The sequence below is a fragment of the Saimiri boliviensis genome, chromosome 11, assembly GCF_048565385.1.
Source record: "Saimiri boliviensis isolate mSaiBol1 chromosome 11, mSaiBol1.pri, whole genome shotgun sequence".
In the NCBI taxonomy this organism is placed as follows: domain Eukaryota; kingdom Metazoa; phylum Chordata; class Mammalia; order Primates; family Cebidae; genus Saimiri; species Saimiri boliviensis.
The window spans coordinates 38817214-38829570 of record NC_133459.1 but is presented as its reverse complement, the minus strand read 5'-3'; the positions used below and the strand labels follow the sequence as shown (position 1 = coordinate 38829570).

Genomic DNA, 12357 nt, shown 5'->3' with positions numbered 1-12357 from the left:
CCCAAGACTGGGCAATTTATAAAAGAAGTTTATAATGGACTTAAAGTTTCATGTGGCTGGGGAAGCCTCATAATCATGGCAGAAGGTGAAAGGTATGTCTCACATGATGACAGATAAAAGAAGAGAGCTTGGGCAGGGAAACTCCCCTCTTAATTTTATTTTTTATTTTTTATTTTTATTTTTTGAGATGGAGTCTTGCTCTCTCTCCCAGGTTGGAGTGCAATGGCATGATCTCAGCTCACTGAAATCTCCATTTCCCGGGTTCAAGTGATTCTCCCTGCCTCAGCTTCGCACGTAGCTGGGATTACAAGCATGTGCCACCATGCTAAGCTAATTTTTGTATTTTTAGTAGAGACGGGGTTTCCCTGTGTTGGCCAGGTTGGTCTTGAACTCCTGACCTCAGGTGATCTACCCACCTTAGCCTCCCAAAGTACTGGGATTACAGGCATGAACCATGACGCCCAGCCCAGCTTGCCTCTTTGAAACCATCAGCTCTCATCAGACTTATTTACTATCACAAGAAGAGCACGAAAAAGACCCACCGCCATAATTCAGTCACCTCCCATGACACATGGGAATCGTGGGAGTTATAATTCAAGATGAGATTTGGGTGGGGACACAGCCAAACCATTTCAGCATGATAAGGATGATGAACCCCAGTGCCTTAGGGGAAGCAAATATTGATGAGTCTTTTGCCTAAGTCTTTGATAATTTCTGGACTATGCTGAATAGTCCTTGTCTCAGGAAGGTGTCTTGTTGACAGTTTCATAGGTGCAAGTCTTGTCTTCTGTATTAAAGTATAAGGTTTGAAACTTGAGGCCTTTTGTCCTTTTAAAGTTTCTTGCTGGGCTTTGCACTGAGGATACTCCAGGCATACTGATTGACATGCAGCTTGATCACTCGATTCCTTTTTTTTCCCTACAGCCTCGTGCAAGCCGAATACTGGCATGACCCCATAAAGGAGGATGTGTATCGTAATCACAGCATCTTCTTGGCAGATATAAATCAGGAGCGGGTAAGCCCCCAAACCCAGCTCCCATAGTTGTGCCTTCTTTCTTTCTGTTTAGGTCTTCATAAACAAATCAGTGGTGTTTACCCGGATTGTCCTGGGCAGACCCTAGGAAACAAAAGTTCTGTTTTTTGGGAGCCAGTGCCTTTGAGATTCAGTTCCTTTCAGGGAGGTGGAAATTCATTTGCCTTTCCTCCCTTAACTTCTCTCCCTCTCCTAGTGTTGAAACACGCAAGGTAAGCTTAGCAGGTTGCCGACTGGGCTAGGTGGAAATTCACAGCTGCTGTCTTCATGAGGGAAGCTTTCCTGATGGATCAGTTTGGGGACAGATTTTCTCAAGAGATTTACCTAGAAGAGAGACTACAGGAGCCCCTGAGTATGTCCTAGACACAAGCATGGTTTGGGAGGTTCTGATAAACTAGATGGCTCAGTTTATATTAAGACTCATCTGGGGCTGGGCGCGGTGGCTCAAGCCTGTAATCCCAGCACTTTGGGAGGCCGAGACGGGTGGATCACGAGGTCAAGAGATCGAGACCATCCTGGTCAACATGGTGAAACCCCGTCTCTACTAAAAATACAAAACATTAGCTGGGCATGGTGGCGCGTGCCTGTAATCCTAGCTACTCAGCAGGCTGAGGCAGGAGAATTGCCTGAACCCAGGAGGTGGAGGTTGCGGTGAGCCGAGATCGCGCCATTGCACTCCAGCCTGGGTAACAAGAGCGAAACTCTGTTTCAAAAAAAAAAAAAAAAGACTCATCTGGAGAGTCTTTTGGTTTTTTTGTTTTTAAACAGAAAGTTTGAAGGGAAAAACAAACCAAACAAAAGACAACACAGAATAGTAGAGCAGAACTACTCAGAATTTGCAGTTTCTTATTTTGTCATGGCTTTCTCTGATAGAAGCCTCTCACCCATGTGATGGACACCTATGGAGTATGGTGTAGATTCCTAGTTGTACCTGTATGCCGTGATGGTGGCACGTCAGTCAGGTAGGATGGTAAGAAAAGACTGCATAAGGCCAGACACGGTGGCTCACACCTGTAATCCCAGCACTTTGGGAGGCCAAGGCAGACAGGTCACCTGAGGTTAAGAGTTTGAGACCAGCCTGGCCAACGTAGTGAAATCCTGTCTTTACTAAAACTAATTTTACTAAAACTACAAAATTAGCTAGGTATAGTGGTGGCTGCCTGTAATCCCAGCTACTTGGGTTTGAACCCAGGAGATGGAGGTTGCAGTGAGCCAAGATCACACCACTGCACTCCAGCCTGGGTGCAGACTCCGTCTCAAAAAATAATAAAATAAAAAGCTGTATAAGCAATCCCATGACTGGGTATATACCCAAGGGAAAACAAATTGTCCTACTAAAAAGACACTTGCACTCGTGTTTATTGCAGCACTGTTCACAATAGCAAAGACATGGAATCAACCTAGGTGCCCATCAGTGGTGGACTGGATAAAGAAAATATGGTACATACACACCATGGAATATTACACAGTCATAAAAAAGAATGAAATCATGTTCTTTGTGGCAACATGGATGTAGCTGGAGGCCATTATCCTAAGCAAATGAACACATAAACAGATCAAATACCACGCTTGCACTTACAAGGGAGAGCTAAACATTGGGTATACATGGATATAAAGATGGGAACAGTAGACATTGGAGACTCCAAAAGCTGGGAGGGAGGGGCCAGGGCTGAAAAACTTCCTGTTGGTCACTGTGTTCACTATTTGGGTGGAAGGATCAACAGAACCCTGAACCTCAGCATCACATAATATACGCTTGTAACAAACTGCACGTGTACCCCCTCAATCTAAAATAAAGTTTGTTTTTCTTTTTTTTTCTTTTCTTTTTTTTTTTTAAAGCTGTGCAGTTATATCCTGGACAGGAAGCTGCAAAACAGCCTATACCCATGGGGAAGAAACATGGTGGCCTAGACTAGAGAACTGGAAGGCTTTAATACCTCTGCTGGTATCTGGTGGTAATGACCTGAGGTGTTGCTGGCCTTTCTTTCAGGGTATCAACGAGTCCTACAAGAAAAACATGATGGCCCTGAAGAAGTTTGTGATGGTGAAATTCCTGAATGATTCCATTGTGGACCCTGTAGATTCAGAGGTGAGACACTACTTAGGCCACATGCCGGGATAGTACATGGCATTAAAATATACCTGCCGGCCGGGCACATTGGCTCTTACCTATAATCCCAGCACTCCTGGAGGCTGAGGCAGGTGGATCACCTGAGGTCAGGAGTTTAAGACCAGCCTGGCCAACTTAGTGAAATCCCAGCTCTACTCAAAATACACACACAAAAAATGGGCTGGGCATAGTGGTGGCTGCCTGTAATTCCAGCTCCACAGGAGGCTGAAGTGGGAGAATCTCTTGAACCCAGGAGGCAGAGGTTTCAGTAGGCCAAGATCATGCCACTGCACTCCAGGGTGACAGAGCAAGACTCTGTCTCAAAAATAAAATAAAACGAAATTGAAATGAAATGAAATAATGAAATGAAACAAATAAATGAAATGAAATGAAAAAATACAGCTGCCTGCTGGGGAAAGAACCTTCAGTCCCTTCTACCAACTTTTGTGTAGAACAAGGGTTCTTCACCTAAGGTCCGTAAATGGAACACTGAAGGTTGTAATCTCCTACCCCCAACCCCAAAATTCTTTGCAAAATTATGTAATTGCATTCTCTGGAGAAGGGTCTATAATTTTAATCTATTTTCCAGAGATCAGAGACCCCAAAAAAGGTTCAGAATCACTAGCCCAAAACATGAATTCCTAAGCTTGGCCTCCAAGGTCTGCCTTAATCTGGCTTTGCCCTGTTTTTCAGCCTTGTCTGCATGCTTCATGTACTCTTGATCAAGCCACGTTGTACTACTCGTGCTTTTTCTCTAGTATGCCTTTGTTCATGCCTTTCTGTCTCTAGAATGCCCTTCCTTGGCTTCTCCACCTGACAATTCCTGTTCATCTGTCAAGGCCAGGATGCCATCCCATTCCAAAAAGAATGGGATCCCTTTTGTTTTTTGTCTGTTTTTTGAGAGAGTCTCGCTCTGTCACCTAGGCTGGAGTGCAGTGGCATGATCTCAGCTCACTGTAACCTTCTCCTCCCGGATTCAAGCAATTCTCCTGCCTCAGCCTCCCAGGTAGCTGGGATTACAGGTGCCTGCCACCATACCTGGCTAATTTTTGTATTTTTAGTAGAGACAGGGTTTCACCACGTTGTCCAGGCTGGTTTTGAACGCCTGACCTCATGATTTCAAAGTGCTGGGATTACAGGCATGAGCCACCACAACCGGCCAGAATGTAATCCCTTTTGTAGAATCATTGGCCTCTGTTGGAACCCTCATCACATTATGTCACACCACCAGGGGTTGGCCCACTGTAGCCCACAGGCCAAGTCCATCCTGCTACCTGTTTCGATGTGGCCCACAAGTGAAGAACAGTTTTTACGTTTTTTAATGGTTGGGGAAGAAAACTTGACATATAAAGATAATGTAAAATTTATTTTGACATAGAAAGATTATGTAAAATGTAAATTTCGGTGTCCTCATTGGAACACAGTTTTAGTTACTTTTAACATATTGTCTGTGGCTGCTTTTGTTACAGTGGCAGCAGTGAGTAGTTGCAACCATATGGCCCTTAAAGCCTAAAATATTTTCTATCTGGCCTTTACAGAAACGTGTGCTGACCTCTGTGCCCAACAGTGAATTGTTTCTGCGCCTTGTTAGACTGGAAGCTTTTTGGAAACGGATTATATATTCATCCTTGAATGTCTAGAGCTCAGCACAGGAGTTTTTCACATTTACTGCTTAATAAATGTGGGAAGGAGAAATTCTGGGGGAGTGGAAAGCAGCCCCTCGGAAAGATTAATTCATCAGATGACTCAGACATACCCTATCCATTTTTCCTTCTTGCTACAGCTTTATGAGGTTCACTTTGTTGGCAGTCTTAGTTTCTAACCAGTCTCAAATTATCTTGGCAGTATGTGCTGTGTGTCTGATCTCATCTTATTTCTTTTGTCTCTCCTGCAGTGGTTTGGATTTTACAGAAGTGGCCAAGCCAAGGAAACCATTCCCTTACAGGAGACCTCCTTGTACACACAGGTAACTGGCAGGGAGAAGGCTGTTTTGGGAGGTTGGTGCTGTCTTTTTCAGCTCCCAGTTCCTGAAGCTGCTAGGTTCTGTGGTGTTTGAGCCCTGCCCTGTACACCTCAGAGCACTAGGTACTCCTGAAACACCTGACTCATGTCCAGTATGGGTGAAGCTTGTTAGGCTCTTGATTGTTACTCTAGCTCATCAGGCCCTGGGTTACAGAAATCCACTACATCCTGACTATAACCTTATGGTTTCCAAGCAAGAACAACAAAAGCCTCATCTCTGATTCCCTCCTTTTGATAAAAAGGTTTAAAACTAGCTGCCTTTGCTGAGGTGCAGGCCACTACAAATCCAGGAAGCCTCCATGCATGACAAAAACATAGGGGCATTCCTTTTTTTTTTTTTTTTTTTTTCTTTTTTGAGATGGAGTCTCACCCAGGCTGGAGTGCAGTGGCATGAGCTGAGATCATGGCCTGCACCTCAGCAAAGGCAGCTAGTTTTAAACCTTTCTATCAAAAAGAGGGAATCAGAGATGAGGTTTTTGTTGTTCTTGCTTGGAAACCATAAGGTTATAGTCAGGATGTAGTGGATTTCTGAACTGGGAGAGATCCTTTTTGGCATTTTTTGAAAATAAACCTCAATTTTTATACTCAGGACATACTGCATTTTGGCAATATATCTCAAGTTAACATACGTATTTACTCCAAAACTTAAGCTTTTTTTTTTTTTTTTTGAGACGGAGTTTCACTCCTGTTACCCAGGTTGGAGTGCAATGGCGCGATCTCGGCTCACCACAACCTCCGCCTCCTGGGTTCAGGCAATTCTCCTGCCTCAGCCTCCCGAGTAGCTGGGATTACAGGCACGCACCACCATGCCCAGCTAATTTTTAGTATTTTTAGTAGAGACGGGGTTTCACCACGTTGACCGGGATGGTCTCAATCTCTTGACCTCGTGATCCACCCGCCTGGGCCTCCCAAAGTGCTGGGAGTACAGGCTTGAGCCACCGCGCCCGGCCCAAAACTTAAGCTATTTAACTAATTATGGCCTTTTCCACTGCAACCTCCGTCTCCCGTGTTTAAGTGATTCTCCTGCTTCAGCCTCCACAGTAGCTGGGATTATAGGCATGTGCCACACGCCCAGCTAATTTTGTATTTTTAGTAGAGACCGGGTTTCTCCATGCTGGTCAGGCTGGTCTCAAACTTCTGACCAGAGGGTTACTTTTAAACATTAATAGATATGAAATCCTGTTTGTAAATTATGCATTGACAAGGGAAGCTCCTGCAGGAGGTTGAGCAGGACTAGAGTTGTGAGTTTTGTTTGGCAGTAGGTCCTGTTTCTTAAGCAGAAGTTGCAGTATTTCACCACCTCCAGTTCTGGGGCCTTCCACACTTAAGGATTTATTTTATTTTATTTTATTTTTTTTGAGACGGAGTCTCGCTTTGTCACCCAGGCTGGAGTGCAATGGTGCAGTCTCAGCTCGCTGCAACCTCTGCTTCCCGAGTTCAAGCGATTCTTCTGCACTGGCCTCACTAGTACCTGGGCTTATAGGCACACACCTCCATGCTTAATATTTTTTTAGTAGAGATGGGTTTTCACCATATTGCCCAGGCTGGTCTTGAACTCCTTACCTCAGGTGATCCACCCGCCTCAGCCTCCCAGAGTCCTGGGATTACAAGCGTGAGCCACTGCGCCAGGCCCTATAAGGATTTTATATTGGAGACAGACTCTCCAAAATATATAGTACTACATCTGAAACAATCACCTTCTACTAGAATTCCTCCATATTATTTCAGAGGCTATTTGTCTCCTCTTGGCTTTTCTTTTGCATTGGGTGCCTCAACTTGGGTGGTGAAGTAAAAAGGGAAGCTGGGATCTGATTTAAAAAAAAAAAGAAAAAAAAGGCTTGAGAAATTACAGCTAAGAACGTCCTTATTGTGAAACTCAACATGATGGTGGCCACAGCATAAGCACCATTCTGGCACTGTCATAACTTAACTGCTTATCTTCCCAACCAGAGGTTGTTGTCCAGCACCTAATGTTTTTTTTTTTGTTTTTTTTTTTTTTTGAGACGGAGTTTCGCTCGTTACCCAGGCTGGAGTGCAATGGCGCGATCTCGGCTCACTGCAACCTCCGCCTCCTGGGTTCAGGCAATTCTCCTGTCTCAGCCTCCTGAGTAGCTGGGATTACAGGCACACACAACCATGCCCAGCTAATTTTTTGTATTTTTAGTAGAGACGGGGTTTCACCTTGTTGACCAGGATGGTCTCGATCTCTTGACCTCGTGATCCACCCGCCTCGGTCTCCCAAAGTGCCGGGATTACAGGCTTGAGCCACCGCGCCCGGCCTTATGGGTAATGTTTTCAACTGCAGAATGTGAAAGTGTCCCAGGGTTACCTCGCTCTGGCTCAGTCCCACTTACCTATGGCATTCTGAGGGAGTGTCGTCCATGGCTTGCCTATCTATGGGTAGTCTTCTGACTGAGCAGCTTTTCAAAAAGCAGAATCTAGAACTCTGTATAGAGCAATCTCAATTGTATATATATTTTTAATACTTAGAAAAAACTGGGAGAGATCCTTTTTGGCATTTTTTGAAAATAAACCTTAATTTTTATACTCGAGACATACTGCATTTTGACAATATCAAGTTAACATACGTATTTACTCCAGAACTTAAGCTTTTTGACTAATTATGGCCTTTCCCTCTGCAGGATCGCCTGGGACTAAAGGAAATGGACAAAGCAGGGCAGCTAGTGTTTCTAGCTATAGAAGGGGACCATCTTCAGCTGTCTGAAGAATGGTTTTATGCCCACATCATACCATTCCTTGAATGAAACCCATACAGTTCACGATAGAGCTCAGGGAGCCCCTTACTCTTCCAAACCAAGTGGGAGAGTTTCCTTCATGCCCAAGCCTGAGCTCAGATCCAGCTTGCAACTAATCCTTTTATCATCATCTAACACGCCCTACTTGGAAAGATCTAAGATCTGAATCTTATCCTTTGCTGTCTTCTATCACCATATGGTGTTGAATGCAAGTTTAATTACCATGGAGATTGTTTTACAAACTTTTCATGTGGTCAAGCTCAGTTTTAGAAAAACTGAATCTGTTGCAGATCAGTGCCAGAACTGTGCCCAGGCCCAAAGGAGACAACTAATTAAAGCAATGAGATAGATAGATTCTAAGGGCAAACATTTTTCCAAGTCTTGCCGTATTTCAAGCTAAGAGGTACCCAGGCCTGAGGTACTCACATAAATCTTTTTTTTGCTGGTGATGTAACCAGTGCTTGGATGTCTTGCTTGGCTATTTCTGCATAATTTCTTAGGGCTGCCTTCCTCTCTGAGTATGTTGCTCTGTGCTATCATCATTAGACAAATCCCACTGGCCTACAGTCTTGCTTCTGCAGCACCCCTTTGTCTCCTCAGGTAGTGATGAATTAGTTGCTTTGTCACAAAAGGAGGGAAGTAGCACCCCATTAAGTTGCTTAAGAGAGGAAATGTACATCTTGTATAACTTAGATAGGGAGTGAAGAAAATGTAGATATGAAAGTGAAAAGTGAGGCAGCTAGTTCTTCCTATTTCATTCTTGGCCAACCTGCCCTCTCTTAATATGACTAGTGGTCTCGATGCTAGAGTTAAGTTACTGTGTTGCTGGCTTTAGCAGAGAATGGGAGGAACCATATGAAAAAGATCAGGCTTTCTAACTTCCATCCCCAAAACATATTTACCAGCATACTCCAAACGGTTTCTGATGTATTCTGTGAGAAAAGAATTGTTTGCTCAAAAAGCTTGGAAAATACTACACACTCCCTTTCGCCTTCTGAAGATCAACCCATAATCTAAGGACTCTGAGAATTCCTGTTACAGTAAACAAAACTAACTTGATCTACCATTTCCTACACTATTTGAGCATGGAAATCATAGTCCCCACTCTGTGAAAACGTAACGCTTTTTGGAAGACATTTCTGTAGAATGCCAGTTTGGAGAAATGATGAGCTAAGCCTTGATGAAAGAACCGCGTTGGTGCTGATAAGTTTACCCATTATGGTTTTCTTTTCTCTCTCTCGGGCCTTATTCTTCAACTAAAAGTTGAGGATTAAGGGCAAGAAGTAGGGAGATGTGAAAATAATTTTATGAGGTTGTCTAAAATAAAGATTAGTTTCTTATCCTTGGTGTTATTTTTCTTTTCAACATTTTTTACATTTCTGTACAGCCAGTATCACAGGTAAACAACTAGGCAAGTTTGGTATTAACTTTATTCTATTTTCTGTATAACTTTAAGTACATAAAGGTTTATTTCCACAGGCCTCAGGAAATGGGTAGAAATCACAGGACAATCTCTCTTCCCACCAAAAAAAGTTGCATATTTTGGTGTTTGTCCTAGAGGGAAAAAAACTGAACTTTACATTAGCAGTGCTGTGCAAGATTCTTACATAAATCAAGACCTAAAACCAGCCTGCAGTGGAGGTTTCAGTCCTCTGTTCAGGTGCTTGGACAGACGCCATAGCTGATGAGCATGACAGGGAAAAGGAGGCAGTGAAGACAGGTGACAGGCACCTAGCAGGGAAGGAGGATTCAGGAATGCCAAACTCCTTGGAATGGTGTGTTTTTCCTTTTAAGTCATCTCTGTAGGAAGGTGCTGGACAGGAATCCCAGAGAAAGAAAGGGTCCAAGGCTCCTTTAACTGCCCTGGATGAAGGGCACTGCCACAGCAGCTAGTACCAGAGACGCTCCTATGTCATAGTGGAGGCAGACCCAGGATGGAATAGAGAATACAAGAAATGCTTATAGGGAACAATTTTGCATGGAATGCTAGATAGCCAAGACTCAGCCTTTGGTCCAGTGCAACCCTTGCCTCACTTGTCAACAGTAAAAAATTAGTTTGGTTAGAAGAACCATCTGGAAACACATCAGCTTCTGCTATCTTCATGCTCATTGTTAGAAAAAGATTAACCATTGAGCAGAACAAATACTAAAAAAAAGAAAAAAAGAAAAAGATTAACCAGTGTGAACATTCTGATCTGTTAATTCCTGGGACTCTTTTCTTTTCAATGGACTGTTTGTTGGTAGAATAACCCCCAAAAGCTCAAAGCTAAAATGCATCATCAGTCCTGGTTGGCAGTTCCTTCAGAATGGACTGGCGGCATGGTTGAGCTGATACGGAAAAGCTGCACCTTCCTGCGGAAGATCAACTGACCTGCTATCCCACCCCAAATCTCAGCCTGAGGTATATTTCAGTGAAGGCAGGTAGCTGTGCTTCTCAAAGCAGAGAAGCAGTTTTAAGAGCAGAAAGGTAGAGAGAATCTAGAAAAGAACCGTCTTGATACAGATTTATCCCATGGTGTGAAGGGAGGGCAAAGAATCCAGTGGCACTTCGTTTATCCAGCAATTTCTGTCACTGTGGTGACCAACTTCTGCCCGTTCCATAGGGTCTTGAACTGCTCAGGAACTGGGAATTCATTCTGCAAATAAGAGACAGCAGGTTTAAATCCAAGCGAAAGAAGAGCTGGGGCTAAATCTCACACATCTCTCCCAATGCTTGCTTTCACTTAACCCCAGCAGCAGGGAAGGATGTAGTGGAAGAAAAGCCACAGAGCCACGCCGTGTTCTAGTGTTCAGTGATCTGGGATCTTGGACAGATTTAGTCTATGGGGTGTAAATGATAGTACATATGGCCTTAGAGCACCAGCGTGACAAGGTGCCGTGGCTCATCCCCATTCTTTTTTGCTACCTCGAGCTCCATTTAGGCAGAAACCACCTTCCCTCTGGAGCCCGGCTACACTGGACTACCTCACTTCTGTGTGCTTTTGGTGTGCATTATTGGGTTTTTACCTATTCAGTGCAGAATGTTCATATAATAGCTTTCTCCAATGCAAAAAATCTTCAGTCCCTTCTGTTTTTAACATCATACTACTAAAGAGATCAAGAAACTTACAAAGTCACCGCCTTCTGTAGGAATGAGGATGTTCATCTCAGAAGATTTGGCACTGACTATTTCACAATCCAGGGAATTCTTGCTCAGGTAAGCATGGCAGCCATCTGTTTTGTTGATGGAAATGGTTGGCACTTTACCCATTACCTGCAGAGTAAACCAAGAGAATTGAGTCCCAGCCATTGGGGTGGGGAGGACAACAGTTAAGTTGCAGGAAAAGCTTTCCTGTTTCACGTGACTCAGCAACTACATGAAAAGCTCACAGGTGCACAAGACACTGGATACTCGGGTAGGGTGGGATGGGTCCTGGAAAGAACTCGCTTGTAGAGCCAACCTCTCTTCTGCCACATCCAAAGCAGCTCAGCTTACAGCCTTTGTAGAATCAGATTCCCACTAAAGCAACATCTGTGGGTCTGCCATGTCTCTTTCAATTAATTCCTCAGGGACTACAGGAAAGAGCCAAATTATCGAGTTACCTGAACTTTGACATCCCTACTGTTGATTATCTCCACAATGCCCACCACGTCATCGAATACCAGGCCAAGTTTCTTACAGTTATCTAGGAGAAGAAAGGGAGCAAGTCAACAGTATAACTTTAAAGGAAAGTTAATATATATATATAAGAATCTTTAAGAATAGGGTAGGTTAAAGTGGTATTAGCCCTCTCGGGTTCTGGGACAGAGCTTTCATGGGATAGTGACAAGGACTCACCTACTGTAATGGAGTTAATTTTGCCCTTGATTTGCAATGTCGTGTTGACACACTTGTAAATGTAAGCCACCTGTTTCAGCTCTGTGTCATCAATCACCAGATTGGAAACATTTTCCTGATTTTCCTATTAAAGAGATATCCCAGGATTCTCATCACAAACCACACACTGAACAACAAAAAAAGCAGGCGTTCCCAAACTTTTTGTTCCTGTAATTAAAGCCAGAACTCTGCCCTCATCTAGCTAAGCTCCATTTAATTCCCTGTTCCTACTCCTTTTCCCCAGGAGGCAGAGGTTGCAGTGAGCAGAGATCACACCACTGCACTCCAGCCTGGGTGACAAAGTCAGACTCTGTCTCAAAAAAATAAAATAAGTAAATAACAATACCTGCCCCAGTCCAGGTATTTCTAACTCACCACTCTCCACTTCTTGCCCTCCAGTTCAAGTATAGCTGGCTCCTTCTTTGTGGCTGGCTTGGGGGACGGGCTGGTTTGGGGTTTAGGTGCAGAGAATGGCTTGGGGCCACTGCGTACTGGACCACTCTGAGCCTTCAAGGCAGGGTTCTTGTGAGTCTTCATGTCATCAGATACGTGTTTCAGGGCTGTAAGAACAACAGCTACC

The 12357-nt window shown here is 43.9% G+C and overlaps 2 protein-coding genes across 6 annotated transcripts in view; one reads left to right on the top strand and one right to left on the bottom strand.

Annotated features, from left to right (window-relative positions):
* The window catches only part of PPT1 (palmitoyl-protein thioesterase 1), a 35597-nt gene extending 26336 nt beyond the window's left edge, over positions 1-9261 (top strand). Inside the window, exons 6-9 of the mRNA XM_010347549.3 lie at positions 925-1015; positions 3024-3122; positions 5038-5109; positions 7808-9261. Coding sequence (XP_010345851.2) covers positions 925-1015; positions 3024-3122; positions 5038-5109; positions 7808-7930 — 385 coding nt within the window. The 3' untranslated portion in view covers positions 7931-9261. The remainder of the gene's footprint in view (positions 1-924; positions 1016-3023; positions 3123-5037; positions 5110-7807) is intronic.
* A 72-nt stretch (positions 9262-9333) lies between these two features.
* CAP1 (cyclase associated actin cytoskeleton regulatory protein 1) overlaps positions 9334-12357 on the bottom strand; it is a 28990-nt gene continuing 25966 nt past the window's right edge. For all 5 annotated transcript variants that reach the window (XM_039473640.2, XM_010347551.3, XM_003937012.3 and 2 more), the window contains exons 9-13: positions 12153-12337; positions 11739-11862; positions 11504-11586; positions 11031-11174; positions 9334-10557 (exon numbers count right to left, since the gene is read on the bottom strand). In XM_039473640.2, coding sequence (XP_039329574.1) covers positions 10474-10557; positions 11031-11174; positions 11504-11586; positions 11739-11862; positions 12153-12337 — 620 coding nt within the window. In that variant the 3' untranslated portion in view covers positions 9334-10473. The remainder of the gene's footprint in view (positions 10558-11030; positions 11175-11503; positions 11587-11738; positions 11863-12152; positions 12338-12357) is intronic.